The sequence below is a fragment of the Pelecanus crispus genome, chromosome 5, assembly GCF_030463565.1.
Source record: "Pelecanus crispus isolate bPelCri1 chromosome 5, bPelCri1.pri, whole genome shotgun sequence".
In the NCBI taxonomy this organism is placed as follows: Eukaryota; Metazoa; Chordata; class Aves; order Pelecaniformes; family Pelecanidae; genus Pelecanus; species Pelecanus crispus.
Genome location: NC_134647.1, coordinates 26437892 through 26465558, shown reverse-complemented (window position 1 = coordinate 26465558; position 27667 = coordinate 26437892). Strand labels below are relative to the sequence as shown.

At 40.3% G+C, this 27667-nt stretch overlaps 1 protein-coding gene across 8 annotated transcripts; it reads left to right on the top strand.

The window, feature by feature from the left end:
* Positions 1–26987, top strand: NFE2L2 (NFE2 like bZIP transcription factor 2). Of its 8 annotated transcripts, none has more exons than XM_075710022.1 (5): positions 1–44; positions 21231–21500; positions 21656–21751; positions 22451–22630; positions 24684–26987. In XM_075710022.1, exons 1-5 carry the CDS (start codon positions 15–17, stop codon positions 25890–25892), a joined length of 1785 nt encoding a protein of 594 aa, XP_075566137.1. In that variant the 5' UTR covers positions 1–14; the 3' UTR covers positions 25893–26987. The 8 variants fall into 8 exon arrangements, with proteins under 8 accessions (XP_075566137.1, XP_075566142.1, XP_075566139.1 ...); XM_075710027.1 differs by lacking the exon at positions 1–44 and adding an exon at positions 478–543; XM_075710024.1 differs by lacking the exon at positions 1–44 and adding an exon at positions 1099–1115.
* The last annotated feature ends 680 nt before the right edge of the window (positions 26988–27667 follow it).

The following is a 27667-nucleotide window of genomic DNA, read 5'->3' as shown; positions in this document are numbered from 1 at the left end:
CGCGGCCCCGCGCGATGGAGATCGAGCTGCCCCCCGCCGCCCAGGTGAGAGCACGGCCGGCGGGCGGGGCCGGGCGGCGGCACCCCCCGCCTCCCCCCGCGGGGCCCGGCGCGGCCCGGCGCGGCCCGGCCCGTCCGGGCGAGGGGCGGGGCGGCCGGTCACGAGACCGGCGGAGGTGGTGCCGCCGCCCCCCGTTGCGAAGGCGCTGAGTCACGGCGGGGGCGGGGCGGCGGGGGCGGGCCTCCGCGGCCCCGCCCCTCCCCGCTCCGCCGCGGGGAGGGGGGGGGTCGGGCCGGGTCTCGCCTCTTCCCGCCCGCGCCGGTCAGCCGGGGCTTCCAGGAGCCGCCTCCGCGGCAGCTGCCCGCTGCGGGCAGGCTCGGGCGGGGGCAGGAGCTCGGAGGATCCGGGGAGGGCGGGAGGGCTGGAGCCGGCTCCTGAGGGAGCGGCTGGGGAGGCGCCCGCCGCCGGAAGGGCTGCCCGCCCCGGGCGCAGCCCCGCGTCGCTGCCCCCGGCGTGTCCGTACGCCTCTCGCTCCTTCCTCGGGTGAGTTACCGCAGGCTTCCTTCTCTTGCTGCGCGGCCGCCCGTCGCAGCCGCCCCGCCGGGGCCCTGTCCCGAGCCGGGCCAGCAGGAGCTGTCGCACAATCATGCACCTCCCCGGGGCGGCTTCGGGTTTGGTTCGGCCTCTCACACGCGGCCTGCGGAGCCTGAGCCGGGAGGGCGCCGGGCTGGGCCTGGGGCGCAGGTGAGGGCCTGGGCCTGGGCCTGGGCCGCAGGTGAGGGCCTGGGCCTGGGCCTGGGCCGCAGGTGAGGGCCTGGGCCTGGGGCGCAGGTGAGGGCCTGGGCCTGGGCCTGGGCCGCAGGTGAGGGCCTGGGCCTGGGGCGCAGGTGAGGGCCTGGGCCTGGGCCTGGGCCACAGGTGAGGGCCTGGGCCTGGGCCGCAGGTGAGGGCCTGGGCCTGGGCCCGGGCCTGGGCCGCAGGTGAGGGCCTGGGCCCGGGCCTGGGCCGCAGGTGAGGGCCTGGGCCTGGGGCGCGCCCCTCGCACCTCCGCCTGCTGGAAACGCCTCTCGAGGGCTTTGAGCCAGCCCTGCTGCGGGGTTTTGACACAGGAGGAGGTGAAGTCTTGGCGGTCTCCTCCGAGGCAAATCTCTTGGAGGCTTAGGGGTATTTGGGCGTATTTGTGTTTTGTACTCTTGTGCTACCAAAACTCTTCTCTAAAAGCGTGGGGAAGTTCGGTGCTTTGTATGGCAAACTAGTTGCACAAGAGTGGGGTGAATAACTGAAAACATAACTGAGCTCCATTTTAAATTTATGTAATCATTACATGTTTTTCCTGGGCTGTTAAATGGGAAACATACCCTTATCAACTAAGTATTAGGTTTAAAGAAGTAATACTTGAAACCTAAGCTGGAGCTGGTTTAATTCTTTTAATACTACAAGTTTTGAGGCTTTTTCAGTGTATGTCAGTACAATATATGCTACGCAATACAGTTGCTTTCAATGTAGTCTGTCCAGGAGTGGGTACTTCCTACAGGTAACATCTCTTTAGCAGTGTTGGATATACCTTCTTTTGTTGACTGAATGCTGTTGCTGTTCTGTGTTAGGCCACTCATAGCTCTGCTGGGCCCATCTGTTTTTCTAGCCCCGGGTAGCACAGCCGTGACCTCCACCTTGCCCTGCTCAGTTTCTTGGAAAATACTGCAACAAAAATCAGGCTCTTGGCCTGTGCTATGTAAACACCCTGTGAATTTCTTTTTGCCTGTGGTATCCAGCTATGGCATTTCTGTTCTCATTTCTGAAAGAATCTTGACAGACTGATTCCTGTGTACCTGCTTTTGTACCTTCTTGCCCAATTCACCATGACTTTTTTGCCAGCAAACCTAGGTTTTGTTACTTGTTTGCCTACTTTGTCAAACCCTTTCTACCACGCCACCCGTTGCAATTTTCCTATCTGAGCTCAACAGCTGCTGGTTTCTTCTCTTGCAGAGCTAGCCTGAAAAGGCACTGCATTTTTTAGATAGTAAATGATTACCATCTTTGACATATAGTTTTAAATGTACTTATTAAATGGAAAATTCAAATACCCTTTCCCATAAAATGTTCACTCAAAATGAGAGAAGGGAAATGCAGTCTTCATTTAGCTCCTCAGATTTTGCAAGCCAGCGGATGGGAACGGTGTGCGCCTGTGCAAATACAGTACAAGCTCTTAGTCTACTGCTATGACAATCCCTACCAGGCACACAGAAAAGGTGAACGTGAAAGACTGGGGTTCATCTAGCTCCCTAACCAGAATGTAGAATTGCCACTTTCTGCTCCATACTTCTGTGGGAGTTGGCAGTGCTATTGCCTGCAGTATTCTTGAAAAAAAGTATTCCTTTGTTGTACCTCTCTGCCTGGAAATAGGATGCTGGTCTGTATGCAGAGGTGTAATGGGATGTTGCCTATTACATGCTAATGACACAGACATCAAAACATCTAAGAAAAAAGAATGCAATGGAACAGGCGTCAAGATGTTTCATATCACATGCGAAAGCATGATATTCTCATAGTAGCTGTTCTCTTGTAAATTTGAAGTTACTGAAATGGTTGCTTGTAACCTTGTAAAACAGCTGAACAGGCTCATCAGTTATTAAACTTTGAGCCTCACAACAAGAAGAGAGTAAAAATAATTCACTTTCCAACACAAAGAATGCAGCTGTGGGTTGCACTTAGACTGAAGTAAGACCAACTGTAACAACTGGCAAAACCAAGCAAATGATTGCCTGTGTAAGTGTATCTGTTAGGGTTTCTCTACCTAGAGAACTGCCCTGAAGAGTCTCCAGCTCAATTAGTGTGATCTCCTCAGTTGAAAGGGCTTTAACGAGGAATTACACATACTTTTTTTTATGACATGCTGCATTAAGTTGTCAAGTGAATAGGTTTATTTTTTATTCCCTAATGGCCTATCATTTCCACATGAGGTAGATTCTGCATGCAAAGACAAACAAGTGCACTGCTCGGGCCTGGCAACAAGTCTTTGTTTTGGGTTTTTGTTTTGTTTCTTGATAATGAGGTTTAATAACCTTGTTGAATGGGAATATCTGATCAAGATATCTGTAGAAATACCTATTTATCTATCTGTGTATGTGGATAAATTTCAATATAAGAAAACATCCACATTTCTGACTATAATGTTATCTACTAAAATTATGGACAAGTTTGGAGGAAGTAGATGAGAGAGTATCACAAGCTCTACCTTAATTAAAAATGCATTTATTCTGACCCTCAGTTCTTCTTTGCTCACCTTGACATCAAGCTGCACTGATAGAGCTTTCTGACCTTCAAAAGTCAGAAAAGAATATCTTTCAGTTAAGCCAGTGGTAGATGCAATGCCATGTAGTATGTTTAGCTAAAATGAATGTAGACTAATAAGAGCTGACTGTGTCAATCCCTTCAGGAGAACAGCTAATTGGATATTATTGTTATTGTAGTAAATATCCATCATATGAACACTGTTCTGTAGTTTGTCTTTAAAATGTGCTAAGAATTTACAGTTATATTGGATGGAAGTGCAAGAAGTTAATTGCCTCTGAAAATCTGACTTGAAGAAGTTTGTGGTTAGGACTCAAAGTTGGAGAAGAGTTTGGCTTTGAAAGTTTGTTGGGAAATATTTGAAAGAACCCAAACTGGAACGAAAAAGAACATGCAGTGTAAGCAGAGGGCAGCTGGATGATCTTGTGTGCTTTAAAGAACTTGAGACGTTTTTATAGCGCTGTGTGGGTGGTTAGGAAGGCTTGTGTATAGTTCCTGCTAATGTTCATGGGCAAGAATAAACTTTGGCTCTCTGTCCCTTACTTCTTTCTTTTTCTTTTTTTTGATTGAAAAAATAGAGGTGGTGTAATACTTACACTGAACAAGAATGCAGCAGGTTATGTATAATCCTGAAGGAATAATCTGACATATTTATTATCTATTGTTGCACCTGAATACCCTTTTGAGTTCTTTTGGTTTCTTTTCCGCAAGTTCTATATGTTAAATTTGCAAAGCAGAAAAGTATTTGTTTGATAGGTACTGCTACTTTTGTGACCCTGACTGAAATGAATGTAGCAATAGCATATTGAACATATTAATTTCGTTAAAGAAATCTCAGGTACCTTTGTGGAATATGCTGGACTCTGTGAGGTGATGTTGAGGAACACTAGAAGTGGAAGGAGCTAAGTGAAATATTTGTTATTCACTTTCTCAGTAAAATCAATTAATACTATTTTTTTAGTATAATTTTTCCTATATCATTGTAAAATTTTGTTGGTTTTGGCCCTTCAATAGAACCAACAAACTCCAAAACAGCAAAAGGTGTCAGAGTTTCATTGAAATTTTTTTGAATGCATTAGACTTTTAAAGGAGAGTGATAAAGAGTTAGTTGCAGGCCCAGAAAAGGGTGAGCTTAGAGGAAAAGGAGAGAATATAGAAAGTTCAGATGATAACAGTAAATGACACCGACTGTGCCCATGCCTGTAACATAGGATGCATGCTTCATTGGAAAGAAGGAATTTGTTTGATTTCTGTATCTAGAACACTGCTTCTTTCCTTTTTTTTTCCCTTCAAAATTATAAAGATAAGCTTTAAAATTACTAAACCATTCACTAAAATTAGGCCAATTTGTGGAAGTGTGATGTATTTGCAATGATTGTGTTGGCTGAGGCTAGTGCAGTACAAGTCCAGGCAGTAACTTGTCGGCATGATTTAAATATTAATCCCCTGCTGCTCTGCTTGAATTGCAGCCAGCAAAAAGTCCTCCAAAGTCTCCAGGTTAATCACCTAGTTAAAGTTTGGTTTGGCCTCCATCTCATTCCAGCCCTAAGTAACCTATAATTTTAATATAGCACATTCCTAGAGAACTTGAAAGGGTTTGAAGTCTGTTCAGTTTTCTGATTGTGTTTTATACCCAAGTTGGACTTTGTGCCATAGAATACAGCGTTAGGTGAAGGGAAAAGCATACAATGTGTTGGCCAGATTAGTTCTTTTTCAGTAATAATCTGGTTTAACTGGTTTTGGAAACACTTCATCTGCAACCTATGAAAGTCTTTCTATGTAGACCAATGAAAAGTCAGGTAGGAGGAGTTGGAAGTCATGACTTTGAATTTGTGTTATCCAAAGATGACTGATACACAGTGAACTGAAATCCTGCTCGGGATTGCTTGATGGTAATACTTTTATGGCATATTTGTTTCTGAAGCCAGCGACGCTATCTGTGGTGTATAAAACTGCCTGAAACCACAGAAGGCTTATCTGAACAGACACCGGCAAATACATTTCAAGTAAAGATAGGCATTGTGTACTTTTATCTTTCCTACCCAGTAATTGCTTTCTGTACAGGAAAATGAAAGCTAGTGACAGTCACATATTAATTGGCAGTGCAAGTTAATTGATCGTATAGTGCTTAAGTTTTTCTAAAGTATAAGAACAGTAGTACTACCCCTGTGCAGCACAGTACTGAAGCAGGTATGGGGACAGCTCTGTCTCAGGATTTGTTTGTTTCAGTGACTTTTAGATATATATTTCTTAATTTTTCTTTGCCACCTTTTAAAATAAGGAACTAAAAAAATACATTCGCCAGCGGAGTATCTTGTTTTAATATTAGTTTAGTTTTACCTTGACATGCATAGCTTAACAGTACCTGTTTCAAATAGAAGCAAAGTCTCTCAGAACCATATATTTAAATTAAATATTCATTTGGATAACCAAGCAGTCTGTAACAACATCAAGTAAAGATAAAAATGTGTAATTATTTGACTGCTTTGCAGAAGAGGATTTGTCTTCATCTTATGAAGCATCTTCTGTTTTCTGTCTTTAGCCATTTTGAATTCTTGGTAGAATATTTGTTCAGTTTTCTTTAACTGCCACACTGATTTTCTAAAGTTACGTGTTGATACATGGGCTTTGTGTTTGGCTCTTAATTTCTGCTTCAATATTCACTTTAAAGGATTAATTCAAGTGTTTTGGTATGTTGATTGTGGACATGGTGGAAAGCTGATAGGAGTTACTAAGAGTGTTAATAACTCAGTTAAGTTAGCATTGTTTTACCAGCAGAGTATAAGTGATGCTCAGTGGTATATTAGTAATCCCTAGCACAAGCACTAATTGGCAAAGCTGTAGTAGAATGGGTATCGCTTAGAAATAATACTTGTGTGGGTGCAATTTATATACTACAGATCTGGCTGAAGTTTTCATTATGTCAGTTTAAATTTCTATTTTGACCTGATTAGCTGCAGTTTTTATATTGGGAAGAAGGAATATAAAATAGTGTTTATTTTTTAGCTAAGTTATTTTGAAGGTGCTGTAAATGACTATTAATATTTCCTACCTTTGCAGGTAAACTAAACCATTTCAAGAAGTATGTCTTTGTTGATGCTATTGCAGTACTGAGGGAGTTGAGACCACCCAACCTTGTACTTGTCTTGCAGAGTCTTAAGACTTTTAGTCCAACTTCTGCAGTATTATTATGAGCAATGCAATTAAAAAAAGAGAAGAGAAAGGAAAAGAAGGTTTCTTTAAGTTTGATGTTGCAGCAGCAAGTTATGTAAGACCAGTTTGAGACAGTCTCTTTCAAACCTTTTAAGGAAGTATCTTCTGTATGACTATGAAATGTAAAGATACCAACTTTTACCTCCTTGCCCCCACCTCTGTCTTGCAGTTTCAAAGTTTTATTGCTGTTTGCTGTATTGGTTTTACATGCTGTCTCTTGTAAGCATGAAAAAATCCACTTCTGGAGACTGCTTGCAAAACAAAGTCTGCATATTTGAGAAATTGAATCAGAAGGAGCTTGGTTGATAGCCTGCCTTTAAGAAGAGACTTGGTTTATGATTCAGGGTGTGGCTATTTGCTGTGTTTGAAATTAATGCCCACTAAATGTTGAAGCAGTGACTTTTCTACAGCTGAGTTGTGTGAAAAGCTGCTGTGACTTTGATTTGCTTCCTGCTCAGATCATCACTGCTGTTTAGCCATAAAGAGCTATGATAGAAAGATCCTGGGGGGTTTTGTTTGTGTTGTGGTTTAGCCCCAGCCAGCAACTAAGTACCACGTAGCTGCTCGCTCACTCCCCCTACCGCGATGGGATGGGGAAGAGAATTGGAGGAGTAAGAGTGAGAAAAACTCCTGGGTTGAGATAAGAACAGTTTAATAATTGAAATAAAATGAAGTAAAATAATAATAATAACAACAATATAATAATAATAGTAATAATAATATACACAGCAAGTGATGCACAATGCAATTGCTCACCACCCGCCGACCGATACCCAGACAGTTCCTGAGCAGCGATTGCTGCTCCCCGGCCAACCCCCCCCAGTTTATATACTGAGCATGACGTCATGTGGTATGGAATAGCCCTTTGGTCAGTTTGGATCAACTATTCTGGCTGTGCCCCCTCCCAGTTTCTTGTGCACCTGGCAGAGCATGGGAAGCTGAAAAGTCCTTGACTAGCATAAGCAGTACTCAGCAACAACTAACACATCAGCAAGTTATCAACATTCTTCTCATCCTAAATCCAAAACACAGCACTATGCCTGCTACTAGGAAGAAAATTAACTCTATCCCAGCCGAAACCAGGACAGTTTGTTTGAAGCTTCGTGGTAAAATTGGTACCTTCCTACTTATTGCTACAATTAAAGTGGAGCAATTCCTGTGCTGCTTGGGCTGTTGGAAGATCCTCATTCAGAATTCCCAAGCAGCACGCGGTCGATGCAGGTCTGCCACTCTGAATGCTGCCTGCTCCCGTGTACCATGGCCAGTCTTTCTGTCTGCTCCACAGCTGGCATTTGCATTTTGTGCCCCTTGGGCCTGGACGCTTGGTCATTTCTTCTTTCTGTCTTCAGGAACTGCTTGGTTAAGCTGTGTGCTGTTGAGTAAGAAGGCTGAATTTTGTCCTAAAACAGGGTATTTCCAGTGAGATTGCATGCAGTTATGTGACCAGATGACATGTTCTGCAGTCAGCTGGGTAGTAAAACGATGGGCAAAAGAGGGTGGCAGGGGTGGGTGGGCGGCTCTGAAGGCTGGTGCAGCTCAGCTCCGATGGGTAACAATTTTTAAGAAGCTTCATGGCTGGAAGGAGAACATGGCGACTTTAGTGGCAGAGGTCATCCAAGATGTGTTAATGAGAGTATTCCACCCCAGCTTGTTACACTAATATTTGTCTTCATTGATATCACAGAAGTAGTGACTGATATGTATGCACCAGTGCATTAAGTGTCCTTGGAACAAGCGTACTGTAGGCCCTGGTGCAATCTTCTGTGAATTATGTGACATGAGATGCACTGACATGTTTTCTGTTCTATAACATTGAATTATATTTGCACTTTTTTTCCCCTACTGTAGATGGGTCTTGAGCAGGTCTGTGTCAGCTGACGAATTTGTGGAAGATTGTCTCACTGATATTTGTAAAATAAATCAAACCCGAGTAAATTCCTGGAACAAGTAGGGTTTAAGATACCTAAGGATGAAAATGGAAGTACTTCAGTAACAAAAATGGTACTATTAAAATACTGTAATGTGATAAAACAGAACTTATTTTTGAAATTAAGTTGTAACTTCTGGCAGCTGGTCTTCCAAATTATTTAAATTGAATTCTTTGGCTGTGGAAATACACGTCAAGTTTAGGTGCCTCATAGCTGTGTATGCCATAACAGAAGTACAGCACAGTAACTTCTGATACTGTGCTTTCCAATTTAGTTTGAGTATGTGAACTAGAATATTACCAGGTCAATTCTTCAACTAGTAAAAATTGTTGTGACTCAGTGGAATGTTGTAGTTCTGCGGAATGTTTTCCAGCTTGATTTGAGATCCTTTATCATCTGACACTTCAGGGATCTAGCCTGCATCTGCTACTCTTCGGAGCTCTTGCTCAGCTGATAACCAGTGCAAACGTCTCTAGACATCTCTTAAAGTTTCTTTTTGCTGGCAAAGTGAAGAACAGAAACCACTTAAATAATGAAACTGTTAATGGAGTTCTTTAAATTATTCTGAAGAACTCTGTTACTAAGATCAGAGCCATAGAATTATTTTTAAATTCAAAATGAAGCTTGGGATTGATAAATTGTGCATGTGTATGTGGCAGAGATGGTGAGCAAGGTTTTATAAAATGCAAGTAGTAATGACAGAATTAACCGTTCATAACTGACTCTGTGAATAGTGATTTACCCTAACAACATCTCTGTCTCTCATTGTCTGAATTAACTGTGCTATAGAGAAATTTTAGAATCTTGCCGTTTTTACTGATAATTTGCTATAATCTGATTTTTTTCCCAAGTATTTACTGAGGCATAAGGAAGTAAAAAACTGATTAAGATCAAAACCTGACATTTTCTTTGCATTCTGTATTTTCTTATTTTACAAGTGATCCTCTTACCCTTTTTGCTCAACAAATTGATTCTAATTACATCTGGAAAGCAGTCAAATCTTCAATAATGTCTTCTACTAGAAAAATCAGCTGTAAATGCTGATTTTAGAAACAGTCTGCTAAATATACTGTACTGTAATATACTTGCAAGCTCCTTCCCGATATTTAATGTTTGTTCACCATCTTAAGAAGGCTGGAGTACGTTTGCTACTTATGGATGGAAGAGGTATATTGACATGTTTATTATTTGTGGCAAACAGTCTTGTTTTGGCCGTCATAGGTGCTGGTAGAATGTGTGAGGGGTCACAAGTGAGGGATTGGCCTCTACCTTGATTTCTTAGGTGCATCTACCCATGGGGCTCTGAGCAACCTGATCTAGTTAAAGCTGTCCCTGTTCACTGCAGGGGGGTTGGGCTAGATGACCTCTAAAGGTCCCTTCCAACCCAAAGCATTCTATGATTTAATCAAAAGGCTGAAAGAGATATCCCTGTGAGGATCTGAGCCTCCTGTGTACTCCAAGGGGACGGACGTGGAAGTCCCAAGGACAGTGGTGGGCAGTGGAGGATCTTGATTTGGGTGGAGAGACACAATTACCAATGGTTGAGTTTTGGAGGTTTTGTTGTTCTTTTGAGGGTATCAAGAATTACTGCTGTTATATAATTTGGCAAGAGGTATAAAACCTTCTACCTGCTCTGCTTCATGCCTTGGAAGATGAATTAGCTCCTTTTGCTTCCAAAATTTATAAATTGAGTACTACATAGGACTTTAAAAAGCGAGGGCTGGATTGCATCACACGGAAACAAAGCTTTACTTTTGTACACAATATTGTTCAGTTCCTCGCTGGGTTTACCTTTTTTAAGCAAAAGCTGTCGTATACAAAAATGATAAATTAGCATATGGACACCTGACATGTTGGCCCTTGAGCTTTCTGGTTTAGTTGTTTAACTTTGCAGGACCTTCAAATGAAGGAGCTTCCTGAAACCTTTGTGGGGGTTGGTGACTTTGAGGATTGCTTTTTGCTGAGAAATAAGTGAATTACAAGTGCTTAAGAAAATGAGTAAAATCGATCCTTGCCTCATTCTATGGAAAAACAACTCTCATCTTCTATCTTGGTGTGGCTGGAGGAAGAGGAAAAGCTATACAAACTCCTTTCATGCAAATTAAATAATGATTTCTATGGTGTTTCATGTAAATTTAGGGAGAGCAGTTTTAGTCATCAGTGCACGGTTGAATGGTGGTGTTACTTACTGAAGCTTTTCTGTAGTATGTCATATAATAGTTTGGGTTGGAAGGAACCTTTAGAGGTCATCTAGCCCAACCCTCCTGCAGTGAGCAGGGACATCTTCAACCAGATCAGATTGCTCAGAGCCCCATCCAACCTGACCTTGAATGTTTCCAGGGATGGGGCATCTGCCACCTCTCTGGGCAACCTGTTCCAGTGTTTCACCACCCTCATTGTAAAAAATTTCTTCCTTGTATCTAGTCTAAATATACCCTCTTTTAGTTAAAACCATTACCCCTTGTCCTATTGCAACAGGCCCTGCTAAAAAGTTTGTCCCTATCTTTCTCGTAAGCCCCCTTTAAGTCCTGAAAGGCCACAATAAGGTCTCCCCAGAGCCTTCTCTTCTCCAGGCTGAACAACCCCAACTCTCTCAGCCTTTCTTTGTAGGAGAGGTGTTCTATCCTTCTGATGATTTTTGTGGCCCTACCCTGGATCTGCTACAACAATTCCATGTCTTTCCTGTGCTGAGGGCTCTAGAGTTGGACGTAGTACTCCAGGTGAGGTCTGAGTAGAGCGGCAGAATCACCTCCCTCGACCTGCTGGCCACACTTCTTTTGATGCAGCCCAGGATACGCTTGGCCTTCTGGGCTGCAAGCGCGCATTGTTGGCTCATGTCCAGCTTTTCATCCACCAGTACCCCCAAGTCCTTCTCCGCAGGGCTGCTCTCAATCCCTTCATCCCCCAGCCTGTGTTGATACTGGGGGTTGCCCCAACCCAGGGGCAGTCACTAAGGAAGGCTGTGCATGATGTCAAACCATTTAACCACAAATTACTTCTTTGGAGAGATAGTGTCACCACAGCAAAAATTTGCCACATTGGGCCTCCCTTCCTCAAATCTTTTTTTCTGGGTCCCCCCACCTTCTCCTTGTAGAAACTAAATGACCCTCCCAAGTGTATTTGAACACTAAAAAAAAAACCAAAACCCCAAAAAACCAAACAGAACCCTGCTTATTTATTCAAAACTGTGCACTGACACTAAATTCCCAGCATTATCTATATAAATTATGTATGTGACAAGTGCACATTAATTGCAAGACTCTAATCCACAAAGTTTTTTAACACTTGTGCCCCACAGACTGCAATGGGAGGTGGGCACCTACGTACTCTGCCAGATGTGGGCTGACGTATACAGAACACGTCACACCTGACCATGTCTGGAGCAAACTATTCATTGCCATGTAACTGTATTCTTAAGCTTTTAGTCTTAAGGTAGTGCTAGGCTGATGAGGTGTTTGTGTGGCGAGTTCTCTGAATTTGAAAGCATCCTTCCTTTTTGTCAGCTCAGCTTGGAAGCGTGGAAGAATTTCCTTGATGCAGCCTTATGGAGTAGATGTCTGTGTTACTGAAGGAGGGCTGATGAATGTGTGCTGGCAGTACAGTTAGTGAACCTCATTGCTTTCTAACCCACACAGATATTCCAGTTGCTTGCCATCGTAGTTTGACCTATGAACAACAACAACAAAGTAAGTTGCTTGCAAGATCAGTGAAGTGAAACTTGGTGAGACATGCTTCTTGAAATACTGGAGCACAGTTTCCACATCCAAGCTGTAGTGCAGCTGTAATGACCCGTATGGTGCCTGTCCCCCTAACTTGCCCAGCCACCAGCAAAATGACAGCTAAAAAGGGGGACTTTACAGTAAGATCCCAGTACAGTGAAAATGTGTAGTTCAAGAAAGATTCTAAATAATCGTGGAGAATATTTCGAGCCACAAACAAACACAATGTTTTCATGTGTGGTTTGAATCATGCTTTTCCAAAAAGTGTGTAATCCTGATGAAATCAAAGTAGTGGCTAATAGGTTATAACACAACGTTAATACAACCTAATAAATGTTATTTGCAGGTTTTTTTAGGTTCTTTTCTCTGTTTATGTTCATCTTTTCTTGCTTCCTGATTTCTTTCATTGGATGTAAGAGCATGCTATAATTTGACTGGATTGTGTTTCCCAGATGACTGAGCCATTATTATAAATAAATCCTCTTGTAGATAAACTAATGAGTAGCCTGTGGCAATGTCCGCACACAGTACATGCCTGGCTGGGTGCAGCTGGATAGCTTGAAGATAATCATTTAACAGGTAATTGTTTTTCAAGTACTGTAGGTTCAATATATAAAACGAATTGGGACACAAAAGCTTTTGTATTCCTATGGTTAAAAGATCAGCAGCATTTTCAGACGGCTTTTTTTTATGTTATTTGTTTACATGTAGGGTAAGGATTTTTTTGTTGCATAAATGACAAAATTCAATAAACGCCCATTTTCTTATGATGCAGTTTTAACTTGGGAGGAAAAAAAAAAACCCAAACACAGGAAAAGCTGGTGTTAATGGCTTTATTTGAAATGAAGCAGAATTCTGCCCGAGATGGCTGCTATTTGAATACCTTTCAAAATGGAGTTAAGAGGTGCAGTACATGATGGTTAGACAACAGCTAGAAAGTCAGTCAGAACAGAATCACTCAGTTTACTTGCCGGGGCAACAGAGCAGAGTTCTGTTGATGTATCAAGCATGTAAAAACAAATAGACTAATGCACTCTTTTATAAAACAGTCCCATATTTTTGCCAGCCTCCCAATTTCATTATGCAACTTGTGTAATAGATTGTAACTTGAATACTTATTAACTTTGTGTGCTTATTGACTTAATCATTTTGTAATGCTGCTGATGCAAGAGAGAGTAAAGTAGCAGCAAATAAATGGCTCTGTTAAGCTGAAAGAGGGATTCAGAATTTGAGTAGAAGGGACCACAACAGTTTTATACCAGCCAAATATACTGTGATATACTGTGGAAAAGTGAAATTAAGATTAACACAATATAATTAAGACCTAAAAGGGAAGAATGGAACCCATCTAACTGAAACAGCAAAGCTCTGAAAACATATAAGATTCATTGCTTTAGGTAGTGATGTTCCAGAAAGCACCCTGGGATGTCAAGAGATTTAGGACTAAGTCTGAAGAAGCTGGATGACACCCATGACCATTTTTGGCTTTTGCTTAGCAGCCAGGGTAGTGCTTGTAAATATGGGCATAGTTAAATTTATTCAAAAGTTCATCGTCATCAGCTCACAACATTAGACCTCACTCTGTTTTTTCCGTTAGGCTAAAGCAGAAATAGGGGAATTTGGAGCAGATACAATGCATGACATATTTGGCCATGAAGACTAGAGAGTAACTTTTGAAAAATCAGATATTGTACAAAGGAAAAAAGTACCAATGTCAGGTTAAAGACTTTGGTTTCTGTAAGCCATGCAAATGAGACAGTGGGTTTCAGCTTTTTTTTTTCCCGAATTTTTCTTTAAGATGTTGAGACAGGATCAGTCTTGGGACCATTCAACTCCTGGAAACCACATACTTTATATTGAACTCTGTTGTTTTAAAGCTACCTTCTAAAATATGTATTGATTAAACAATTTAGAAAAGCACAGCTACTTCTGGAGTGTCTGAGATAGAGCACCAAACAATCTTCTGCAAAAAGATCTGCAGCACTGAGCAAGAATCCCCTGATCTGTTGTACCAGAAATGGTCACCTCAAGGCAGACGGAATGTGGTGGGAAAAGGATACATGTATGTATTTCTGACTCCAGAGATTAATGAGCCAGAGAGGAGAGTGTCACTCCTGCTGCTCTGCCCCGGGCTGGAAGGGAGTGCTGTGAGGCTCTTGCGCATGTTCAGTGTTTTGAGGAGCGTCATGGAGATGAAGATTAATTGACTTTGCAGAAAGAGAAAACTATGGTCAAAGTGAAGAAGTAAACTGCTCTTTATGTCCCTCCTTTTGCTTCTCGTTGCTGTTTTTCTGATGAGGGTGTTTTTCTTTACCTGCTGTGGTCTTGCTCTACTGTTAGTTGGTACATTAATGACCACAAACAGCCTACAATAGCTATTCTTTATTGCAGTTGCATTCTTGCTCATTTTACATCCTTCAGGCTTAAAGAAACCTGTCATTTCACTATTACTGGAGGATATATGAGGTATATATTTTCCCTGGCAGTTTGGAAAGCTTGCTTGCCATAGGATGTATCACATGGCAAAACCATCATGCTGGGAGCTGCGCAGATCTTACAGTCTTAGCCTTTGTTGATACCATTCCTGGAAGATTACGTTTCAGGTGAAACGCATAAATCATCCACCTCTCAGAGGAGTTATTTCTGGAGTGAGGGTTAGGAGAGTGGGTGGGTACTGTCCAGAATTGCACTTGCAGGGGAAGATTGTCCTGCCAGCCAGCCAGAGCCTCTCCCTGTCTTTGTCAGAATAATGCCCAGACAAGGCTTGTAGTGAAACTTTCTTAAGAATGCTGGACAATCCAGCCAAGGAGTTTTTCAGCTAATCTAATTTATAAGAGTAAATCCTGACAATTTGGCATTTATTAGGAGACCCTGCTGGAATACAGTGGGAGGTACAATCTGAAAGATGAGATATGTTAAGAGAAAACAGAGGCTAAATGCTTTTAGCTAATGAAATATCAAGACTACTTCTGTTCCTGGCCTGGCAAAGCATTCTAGAGGTTTCTTTCTTCAGTAAGAAAATGAAATCTGTCTACAAACACATACCTTTAAGGGACTGAGTTTATGTCATATCTCTGTTAGGGCAGAAGAATGTCCCAAGACAGGCTTATTTATATAGACATGGAGTGGAAATTCTCTTACAACATCAGTTCTTTAAAGCTGCAGCTTTCCAACCCTTTTAGAGTCCTTTTTCAGGTAAGTTAGCCTTCCAGGGCTTAAAAAGAGTTTGCAGACCAAGATATTGGGCATCCAAAGACTCTTTAGGGCCAGGAAGAGCAAATGGGTATCAAGAAGTACGCTGGTTTAGTGTCAAGACATACTGTTTGAGTGGCAGTCGAGTCGCAGCAGTAGTGAGTGGTACAGGTATAAAAGATAGAAAAAAAGACACCCCCTCGCACCTACCCAAGTACACTGTTTCCTCATAGATTGCCTGGAAGGTCTTGAAGAAAGTGGGACAGCAGGCAGCTCCACAGGGCAGTTGGGGATTTGACCTTGTGTATTCACAAATCACAGGTTGCTGTCACATGGCTTTGTTTGACAGCTGCCTGTTCTGTCACATTTCCAAATCCTAAATTCAGACATCTAAAATTGCTATTTTACCCCTCTGCTCTCCAGAGTAAATAGTTTCTGCCATTCCCTTTTCCCCATTCTTCTCATAAGGGCTGTTGCTTGTTCAGATTTTTCATGTCCTCACTGTCCCTTCCACATTCTTGAATTAACTTTTGTTCTTCAATTTCCAGTTGTAAGGGATAGAAAATTATGGGTCAGCTTCCAAAACTCAATTGTTTTTGAAAAGTGATGGTGTTGGGCTAACTTTATCTGCTTTCTGTGCTTTCCCTGAAGCATGAGGCTTATGTGTCCAGGATTTTTTTTCTGTAATTGAGTTGTAATTGAATAAGTAACTTATCTTGAAAAACATTTAGAAAACAGACCACTAGTTTTGGTGATTTCAGAGATCATCTGAAAACATTGAATGATTTATAAATCATTCTTAAAACCTGTGTTGAACAAAATTGTTGCTTCCACAGACAGTGCTTTTCTTAAGTGGTGAGATGCTTCCAGCTCCTTCTGTTGCACTTGCTTTATTACTTGATTCCATCCCTTTCATTCTTGCCTTGAGTATCTCAGGTCCTTGGTTTTGGTTTGGGGGTTTTTTGTTTGGTGGGGTTTTTTTTTTGGTGGGTGGTTGTTTTTTTTTTTTTTCTGAGGACAGCAAAAAATTAAGGTGCTTTTTGTTCATTCCTTTCACTTTCTGGAAAGCAAATAGGAATTGGGGGATACTTTGTGAGTTCTCTTTCTGTGTATAAGCTATAAGAGTGTGTTCCTGCTGCTTGTAGGGTTCCTGTCTGAGCTCCCCAGCTGGATGCAGTATCTGTTGATTCTGTTGCGCTTTTATTCATACTGGCATGTGAAATCTTCTCTCTTCTTGGAGTTAGGTGCTAATGGATCGTGGGAAAGAAAAACAAATCTGTGTCTGGTGAGAGGTCCTGCTAATGCTTTCCTAATTTATGTTGCAAAAGGCATAACTTTAAGAAGTAAATGCGCAAAACGTACAGATGTGCTCTGTATTAAGGGGATAGCTAATGATGAGTTGAAGGCACTGTTTGAGAGCACTTTCTGAGATTGTTTCTCTGCTGGTACTTGGGGCACTGGATGTTTCTTTCTACTTTACCAATGCTACCTGTAAATGATGCATGTTCTGAACAAAACCGAAACCAGGCAGATAAACCAAACAGGGATGAAATGAAAGATCAGTATTTTGTTTAAAGCACAAGTCAGTCTGTGAAAATAACATGAAAACGGGGTTCCTTGGCTTTGTTTACCCTACTGCAAACATGTTTGCTTAGCAGCAATAAGAGTTAATTGTCAAACTTTACAATGTAGTCAGAGATTTTCTCATAAAATGTATAACAGACTCTGCACAGATGGCAAATGCTGATATGTAAATCTAAAACATGAAAATTTCCATTGGGGGCCAGATGGTGGCTTAATGTGAATTGTTTAACATTTATGTTTATCTTATTAAAAGTGCCTTTATATGTCCAAACTAAGCTATCAATGTGGTTGGAAAGGCATATCACTAAATGAACAAAAAAAAAAAAATCATGAGCACAAGGCCCTTCCTGCTTACATGGATTATGGGAAAGCAAAGCATGCCCTTCTCTGAGAGAAGTTCTTTCTCTGTCTACAAAATTGTGAAGAAAATACTATAAATAAAATCAAATCACTGTTTGTCTGCTTGAGAAAAATATTAAAAATATATTATTTTCCCAGAAGTTAGAAGTGTTGGACAACGGTAATACACACATTAAATGCTGTAATGTATTTCCCCTCAAAATAGGCGTTGGTGTTTGGTGGGAAAGAGCTGAGCTCTATCTAGATTGGGGGAAGCATTGCGGCTGCAGTCCCTCCCAGGCGCAGGTCCTTCCTCCTGCAGGAAGGCTCTTCCTTCGCTGCCTCTTAGCTCTGCCAAAACCAGCGTTTCCTCTGATGCAATTCAAGAAATTTCACAACGGAGGAAAGAACAAACGGGCGCTTGTGGACTCGGTCACATGAGGGACCGCTGGTGCCTTTACAGTAAATACATCTGATATTAAGGGAAGTGGTTAGTGTGGCTCTGAAGGGCAGCAACCAGCCCTGGGTCAGATGAATCTTTCACAGGACTCTCAGTGCACGTGCTCCAGTTTGGATGCGAATCTGTGCTTGCTTGTCACTCCAAACGAATCTTTCTGAGACCAGCACATCATGCTGAGGCATCTAAAAATTAGAGGGTACCTGTTGCACAGGCAAGAAGTAAAATACCTTTTAGTAGCTTTAGTTAAACGCTCCAGGTATCAAATACACAGTTACTTTTTGATGTTTTCACAGTGGAAGGGGGAAAAATGCTTCAGTGATAAACCTAAAATAGAGTTCCTGCCTGTGTCTGTGGATACTTCTATGTATGTGTGTGATAGTGTCCAACAAGGCAGAGAAATAATTTAAAGAGGAAGGCTGTGGGGAGGCTAAAGGAACAAAATTGTAAAATATTTGCTTTGGACTGCAAATTTTTTTTTTTTTTTTTAGTTCTTTGCCATCACCTTGTGCTGGGGGTTGTGATTCATTCCTTAATGGAGTCAACATTGACCAGTGATTCACTAACTTTGACCTGAGGCTTTGGACTAATGCCCAGATCTTTTTTTTTTTTCTTTGAAAAGGACAGTATTACTAAAATCATTGGCTGAAATTATAGATAGTGTTAAATGGCAGGTTAATATTTAAACCAGTGTGCTGTTTGATGATATTACATATTAACATATTGAACAGAAGAACACTTCCTCCATGCAACCATTCATGTGAAGAGTAATTACTGAATTGTTATTTGAAGTTAAGGCTAATATTGCTGTATTTATGTAGAACTTTTCAATTTGAAAATAGGAGGACTCTCTTCCAATTATATGCTGATAATTTAAAAAAAAAAAAAGCACAAAAACCAAACTACCCTTTTGGTTTTAAATGCCACAAACACAATAACTAAATAAAATTTTAAAAGGTGCTTCTGACAAGCATCTCTCTCCAGGATAGAGCATAATGCTGTTTAGCAAAGCTCAGCCCTTTGCCAGGGATGAGATGCTGGGCTAAATGTGGTCCCTTGAAAAATGGTGACAGGAGCTAATCAATGCTGTCTTATTTCTCAAACAACGGCCCAAGATCCTGAAAATCCTGAAAGCCATGCAAGCATATTCATTCAAAAAATAATCCTGCTTGCTGAATTGATTGTTGCACACAGAGGCTGTGTACAGCCGCAGCATTTTTGGTTTTTTTTTTCCCCAGCTGGTGTATTTGGAGATCTCTCATCCCACAAATGAGGCAGCACCCAAAGCTACTTATTTTGATAATGAGTATAGCCAGTAGTATGGATGAAAGATTTAATAGCTGTGCCTTAAGTTTTTGCACTAAGGCTATGTGGTTTTTCTTCTTAAGGAAAATGTTATGCCTTCTGTACCTCTTTTTGATCACTTTTGTTTGATTTAAACTGAAACTGAGCACCAGTTCTGCTATTTTTGTGCTGTAGTCTGTTGCAACACGGGGAGAAAAACAGCTCTGTTAGTTCACAGCCTCGTGCATTATACGCACAAAAAAAAAAAATCTTTTGAGTCACATTTTTAATGGTGCCTTGTAAATGAATAATTCAGAAGTGAGCCCTAAAATCCAGATCCTGCAGTTTTATCCAGAACATATTGCAAATGCTTTGAGACTAGGAAGCAGTTTTGAATCTGCTGCAGAAAGAGACAGTGAGCAGCTGGTAAACTACTGGCCCTTAATGAAGCCATACCATATTGCAATATCTCCAATTACTGCAGAACTTAATTAGTTCATTTTACCCTGCCAATCTGGAGAGACCAAACATTGTCTTGGGCAGCCACTGTAATTATTTCAGCTTCTTCATTGCTGGCCATTAAAGCTGAGTTTGGTCTCTCCCAGCAAGGTATATTAAATATGTCTTAGATTTGGGAATGCCTGTGTTGTGTTACACACAGATATTCTATGTAACCGCCTGATTTTAGAGAAAAGTAATTTTTTTTATAGTAACTAGTAGAAGTAGTTCATGCAATGTATAAATATGAGTGTTAACGCTATAGCATTTTTAACGAAGAAATGAGAATACTGAATTGGTTTGTTCAAATGTGGACTTGTCCTAAAGCTTTTTGCCTTCACTGTTGAACAGAAGTGATCATTTTGAATGTTAACATGACTTGGCATTCAGGTTACTTTGCTTCTTTTTTTGAAAATGGTCTTTAGAGGTGAGGGAATGTTTTAATTTGATATATGGCAAAATAAATGTATCTTGGGTGTGGAACTGCTAACTGAATGAGTAAAGTTCTGTTTAAATTAAATTGGTGTTCAGTATATTATTTGTAGTGTGCTAGCCTGATGAGAATGCCCAACACTGAGCATTATTTTTGTGTGCTGCCGCTAAAGGGTATTTTTAAGAATAATGAAACATGCCTTAAAATCAAAACTCCCAGGCACCAGCTAGAAATTGTTGGCATTTACCCATCTGACAAACGTGGCTACCAAGTATCAAAATTCAGCATCAGCTGACGTTCAGATTGATGATTTTTGAGTGTTAGGTTTTCTTCACAGAAGAAAATAGTCCAAACTTCAGCCCTTAAAAATATTGAATATTTGAAGAGTAAAGAAATGAAACAAAACAATCCACTAACCCCTTCCACCCAAAAAAACCCTTATGCAATAAATTAAAAGAAATTGTAGCCAAATCAAATAATATTAACCAGTTGGTCTTCCCTAAATAGCAGAGTTTAATTTGTCTTCTGACAACACTACAGGTGCAAGGGGTGGCTGATTTCCAAGAAATGTGATGAGCCAGAGGCCAACTGTTTAACAAAATTTGAGACCTGTTGACCTGTAGTTTATTCTCAGCTGCTCCAAACCAACTGCACTTAACATCAACTTAGACTAAGCTTTAAATTACTTTTTTTTTTGTAATAGTCTTAATAATTGTGTTTAGTGCTACAGTGATGTCATGTCACTTGGTGACTTTGAAACTAGATTATCCTCTGACTCTGAAGCCCTGTTGTGTTGATCTTTAAGATTAATACTTAATACCAGGATGGAACATAAATATTTTAAAATACGTTTTGCAGTATGGCTATTATAGTTACTTCAGACAGCCCCTGTCATGTTTTAGTCAGCTTTTACTGTTTTATAAGATCACCTGAAAAAAATTTACACTGCCAAACTTTTCCATTTCTGTTCTTTTCTTCTAAAAATTAGGAGAAACTTAGGAAAGAGGAATATATTCATCCTCTGGCTAGTTCATGTATTACCTTGCCAATTGTAACAAATTGCTTAGTTTCTGTGAGCTTGTGTGCAGGCCACAGCAACCAAACCATCAGTTCACACACTTCAGAAAGGTTGTATAGAGCCCTATTTTATTTAGATAATTTTGTAGGATTAAGAGAATAAGCCTCAGTTACGTGAGTCTACCTGTATAATACAGAAATTAAAAGCTTTGCTCTTGTTCCAACCCAGTTTTGCTGGGGAGGATGCTTGCTTTAAAAAAGCATTTCTATTACAGGACATGAACTTGATTGACATTCTTTGGAGGCAAGATATAGACCTTGGGGCAAGGCGTGAAGTTTTTGATTTTAGTCAACGACGGAAGGAGTATGAACTCGAGAAACAGAAGAAACTTGAAAAGGAAAGACAAGAGCAGCTCCAAAAAGAGCAGGAGAAAGCCTTGCTGGCTCAGCTGGAGTTAGACGAAGAGACGGGTGAATTTGTTCCTGTTCAGCCAGCTCAGTGCATCCAGTCAGAAAATACTGAGCCACCAATCGGTTTCTCACAGGTAAACTCTTAATATGTGTGTTTAAACCTTTTTCCATTCACAGGAAGACACAATGTTAGTGGTTACCTAAAATGAATTTGCATTTGTTACTGTAATGGAAGATTCTTCAGTTATTCAAAGATGCAGTAACATTTTTTCATAACTTTCCTATTTAGACCACACAGACTTCAAAACCAGAAGCAGAGGCCTTGTCCTTTGATGACTGCATGCAGCTCTTGGCAGAAGCATTCCCGTTTATAGACGACAATGAGGTAAAAATGCTCAGTACGGCGGTTTCACAGGTGGTCTTCTAGGGGATCAGTCTCATGTCTTCTCCTACTAAGATTTTTCTTCAGCATAATATTAATTTGTGATATGGTTTGAGTTTTGTCCTCAAGCTGACTCCAGTTGGAATAAAGTGGTGTAGTCGGCTTGAAGTAGGGCTGTGTCTGGCAGGGAGTGGAGTGGAGTGGTAGTCTTGTGTTCCTTCTGCTTACTGAATCCTGCAGCCAGGATTCAGTGTGCAATGCCAACTGATGGCAACCGTTCCAGTTGCTGCAAATAATGGCAGTGGGCTTCGTCAGTTTGTTACCGTGAACTCAGTGCAGCTCTCTTGGAGTTAGTGCATTTGAGTTGCTTTATTTCCGTGTGCTGACCCAAACTATTTGATGTGTAAGGATACTCCCTTCACCAGCCAGTTCCTATATTCCCCCCGTGCCCCCCCCCATTTCTTTCCTTAATATGAAAACGCCTTTCATGGGAATATTTTTATATTATCCCATTGTTTTACAAAAAACACTGTTGTTAAGAAATACCTGTCTGTTCGTTCTGCAGAAATGGTAGAACACCAGAAACCAGATTTTTGCTTTGGAAAATTCAAAGTTGGTTTTTTGAGTGGTTTTTTTTTTTTATGTGGGGTTTTTTGTTATTGTTTTGTTTGGGTTTTTAATTTTGTTTTTTAAATACTCCAGGCTTCTTCAGCCGCATTTGAGTCACTGGTTGCTGCTGAGATCGATAGCAACGCAGTCTTCATTTCCTCTGATCAAACTCAGCCACCTGATTCACCTGTTCTAGTTCCACTTACTGATGCTGAGAATATGCAGAACATAGAGCAAGTTTGGGAAGAATTATTGTCCCTTCCAGAGTTACAGGTAAAGGTTTAGTGTGATAAGTGCCTGAAAAAAAAATAGCATGATATTTTGGAAGAGTATATTTTGGAGAATGTAGTACAATAGCATCTTAACAGATGGTGATTGTGACTATCATGTTGGATTCCACACCTGTAGGATGTCTATAACTCAATATAAGCTTTAATTTTTTAAAAATAATATATCGAAAAACATGTAGGAGGAAGGAAGCTAGTTGTTTATCAGAAGGCCTTAATAAAACATGACCTATCTTCCCAATCAGAATTTCCCCATGTTTAGCAAATCACTGCCTCTGTATGCAACATGTTACAGCATGATCATGGCTGAAATTCCAGCTGCTTACAAATGGAAGCTTCTGAATTATGGATCTACAACAAGAATTCTTTCCACAAGCATTATAGTAAATGTTTTTTTGCAGTGCCTGATTGTGTGAATCATTTGTGGTTACTTTTGCATTCAACTTTTATCTACGGAAAAGGTTTTGTAAAGATGATAATAGAACATGTATTTAGATACATAGAAGAGTCAGGCATAGTTATATAACTACTGTTGATATATGTTCAGTAATAACTAATTATATAACGTACATGAACTGAATATTTCAAAGGAACAAAGAAATCACTTTGCTGTATTTCTAAATTGTGCATTACAGAGGACATCTAGGGATTTTTCTCCTATCCTTATGTTTCTATTTATATTTTTGATTTGACTATAAATTTGAGAACTTATTTTCAAATATATCTGTAGAATATCATCATGCTTCAGCATGATGCCGCTCTACTTCATGCTGTTAACACAAGAGAATAATGCTCAGTGCAATGCCTGTAAATCTAAATCATATTAAAACAACCCCAAAAACCAACCAAACAAAACAAAAAAAAAAAACAACCCCACAAAACGTTTGTAGTAACTGCATTTTTCCTGCCACTGTACATTTTCCCTTTGTGTGGGTTGGTTTTTTTGGTGTTTTTTTTTTTTTTTTCCAAAATTTTCCTAGTTTCCCAATCTTTACTGCTGTGGTAGGCTTAAAAGCCCTACATGAGTAACAAGGGCAATTGGCTGTGAAGAGGCAGCAGTGATGCTGAAAATACATTAAGAAACCAAACAAAAATATCTATTGCAGTAATTCTGAATAGTAATTGAATAATCTTCTGAAAGAAGTGAGATAATTAAATTGAGGGCATCACCTTTTATGAATTATGTTTGAAGAAAAGAAAAAAAAAAAAGAGCTCTTGTATTCAAAACCTTAGCTTAAGCCTTGAACAATCTCTGGTTAAATAATCAGTGTGTGGTTCCTTCTTAAGAGAAACAGAATCATTTTGGCAATTGCCTAATTCTTTGGGGACAGCAGGCACACTTATTTCAGCTTCAGTTAAGAAACTGCCACCCTGTTGGAAAGAACATTGGTCTTGTAGCCAATGAAAGCCCATCAATGTAATCATCTTCGACACTCACGCTGATGTTAGCCAGCTTAACTAAAAGTACGTGGGGTGAGTTAATGCTCATGTTAGTACTCTTTACTTCACTGAGAATTACATTCCTCTGCACTGAACAGCTGCTTCATTCAGTAAATCCTAAAAGAATCTTGGGTTTTGAGGAAAAGAAATCTATCCCATAACATGAAATTTAAGAGTGCTAAAAGTAACTGTTTGCTAGTAATGCTCATTAAGTCTCATTCAGTAATTTTACATTTACTATATTCACGCCATTCCTAGCAGTGGTGCTTGTGAGACGTTCAGACCTGGCAGCTCCAGGATCCCCACTGGCAATGTTCCAGAACAGGAGGGCTCCGTGCAGTTTCCATATAGCATTGGAAATGGGTCTCTTCAGCATCTTGCTATGAGGCTGTGTTCTCTTAATCTAAATAAATAGCTTTATCCAGAACAAGTTGCTTCATACTCTTGCTTAGGTATCTAGTCTTCCTAGATTGCCTCTCCATAGTAGAAGTGTGTTGTAGTCATCTAGGTTACAGCAACATTGTAATACCCATTTTATGTGCGTGGTTTTATCAGTTGGAGATGTGTTGCTCAACCTCTCTCTTGCATTTCCCATGTAGTGTCTTAACATTGAAAATGATAACCTGGCTGAGGTAACCACGATCACAAGCCCCGAAACCAAGCCAACAGAGATGCACAACAGCTACAACTACTACAGCTCATTACCCATCATGAGAAAAGATGTTAACTGCGGTCCAGATTTCCTGGATAGTATTGAGGGCCCCTTTTCCAGCATTTTGCCACCAGAAGATACCAGCCAGCTGAGTGTGAACTCTTTAAATGACACGTCCCCTTCAAACTCTGATTTCTGTGAGGATTTCTACACTGCCTTTATTGATACAAAGGCAAACGGTGACACAGCAACGACAAACACTATCAGTCAATCACTCGCGGAAATTCTAAGTGAACCTATTGATCTTTCCGATTTCTCACTGTGTAAAGCTTTTAATGGCAACCACTCAGGAACCATACCAGAATGTAATGATTCTGACTCTGGTATTTCACTGAATGCAAGTTCTAGTGTAGCATCGCCTGAACACTCTGCTGAATCATCTGCCTATGGAGATAAGACTTTTGGTTGTAGCGATTCTGAAATGGAAGACATGGATAGTGCTCCTGGAAGTGTGCCGCAGAGCAATGCTAGTGTGTACTCTTCACAGTTTCAGGATCAAGTGTTTTCTTCTGTGGGGCCAAGCACTCAAACACCTAGTTTGCAGTGTACAAACACACCAAAGAAAGAACCCCCTGCTGGTCCAGGCCACCCCAAAGCTCTGTTCACAAAAGATAAGCCTTCAAGCTGCCTTGAAGCTCATCTCACAAGAGATGAGCAAAGAGCAAAAGCCCTGCAGATCCCTTTTCCTGTTGAAAAAATCATCAATCTCCCTGTTGATGACTTCAATGAAATGATGTCTAAGGAGCAGTTCAGCGAAGCCCAGCTTGCGCTTATTCGAGATATACGCAGGAGAGGCAAGAACAAAGTGGCTGCTCAAAATTGCCGTAAAAGAAAACTGGAAAATATAGTGGAACTGGAGCAAGACTTGAGTAACCTAAAAGATGAGAAAGAGAAATTGCTTAAGGAAAAAGGAGAGCATGACAAAAGCCTTCGGCAAATGAAAAAGCAACTAACGACCTTGTACCTTGAGGTCTTCAGCATGCTACGTGATGAAGATGGAAAGTCTTACTCTCCTAGTGAATATTCGCTGCAGCAGACTAGAGATGGCAATGTCTTTCTTGTTCCTAAAAGCAAGAAGTCAGAGACTAAACTTTGAAGGGCAGCACAGCTGGCTACTGTTCTCAGAGTTGTTATTTTTGTATCATTATCCTGATAGTTTTTACTGTGAGGTGGAATACAGAATTAGGTAATATTTTTCAAGTAATTCTATGCAATGATAATTTTAAAGTTTAATAATTACTTTATGGAAGATGCAAGTTTAATACTAATAGTGTATTGCGGATGGATGTATGCAAAATTTGTAATCTCACTTTTATAACAGACATTTCCTTCTTATAGCACTGCTTTGACTAGTTTCCATATACATGTAAATATTTAAAGATACCATATTTATATACTGTTCCTATCTCTTGTTATATTCATAGATTTATTTGAGAGAGAGATAAATGATTTTAGCCTTCTAAATATAAATTCTTGCAAGACAAACAGTATGGCTTCTGATACTTTTTTATAAATATGCAATAGTGTGTTTCCCATTTTTCTTACACATTTATACTTCCTTTATATTTAATATATTATTTTAATTTAGTATAAAAGTTGATACTTAGTGTTTGATTTATCAGTTCATTAAATTTTTTTTAACTCTACTTCATACACATTTATTTCCCTAAAGAAGGGAAATCCTCACTAGTTTTCCAAGGCTAAGTTTTCGTGTAACAAATATGCTTAATAACCTGAGATGTATCGCACAGCATTGTCAGCATTACTAATGCTTTGTTCAGCATCGTTTTAACAGCCATTTGGAAGGATTGTATAACACAAAGTTACATTTCAAGTCTATGCTCAGTTTACATGATTTTTGTTTTGCTCTTTGAACACTACTTAAATTCATGATGAGATCTTTCCTCCAAAGGCATTTAAGACACTGTCAGCATTATGCATTTTTCCAACTAAAAGGTCTTTACACTTTTGACTGTTCTAGAAATACACCATGTGTCTCTGACTGATCAGGAAGCATTGTTTGTCACTGCTATTACTTTGGAGCTTATCAAAAAAGGCATGCTAACTGCCAACCAACTGCACTGTTTGGAACCTGTGCTCAGTTAATTGGAAAGCATTGTGGAGTTTAAATTATGATTTATAAAAGAATAAAAATTGGGCAAATAAATAGCATTGGTTTGTTTACTCTTCAAATGGACTTGTACTTGATCACTGGATTTTTTTTTTTTTTGAGTACAGAAATGTGTAGTTTGTAATACACATATTGATCTGAATGTTAAAAAACATATCATCTTTCATCTTTTCTATGAAACTTCTAAAAGGCACATTTAATCTGAGTAGAACCCACAAAGATTTTTTTAATAATGTTGTAGGAGAAAGGGTTTAAAGAGGGACATCAGATTAGGGAACCAGCCTTCCATTAGCTTATTATGCACAAAGTTAGAGTAATGCTAAATAAAATTATATGGTTGTTGGTGAAGTCAGTCTTGAGATTTTTATTTCCCAAACTTTTTAACTGTGCTGGAGTTGCATTAGCCAGCAGAAAGCATCTTATCTCATGTCTGGCCATAAAAGCCACAGGAACAATTTTAGGTCATTGTAATCCCAATTCTATACTGTATCACTTTCTGTAAACTTTCTGAGTGTCCTCAAAAAAAAAAAAAAAGGCACAAAGGGGAAGTACAGCAAGCCACGGTTCTGATGAATATTGTTCTGGCACAGGATGCTGTAGCAGGTCTCCTGGGTTTGACTGTTTTGCTGTTTGCTGCTTTCATACAACTCTTCAGTGACTCCAAGCACTCTCACCTGAATCACATTAACTAGTTTGGAGCCTATGACTATGTAGGTACTGGTTTTGTTTTTCCCTGTACA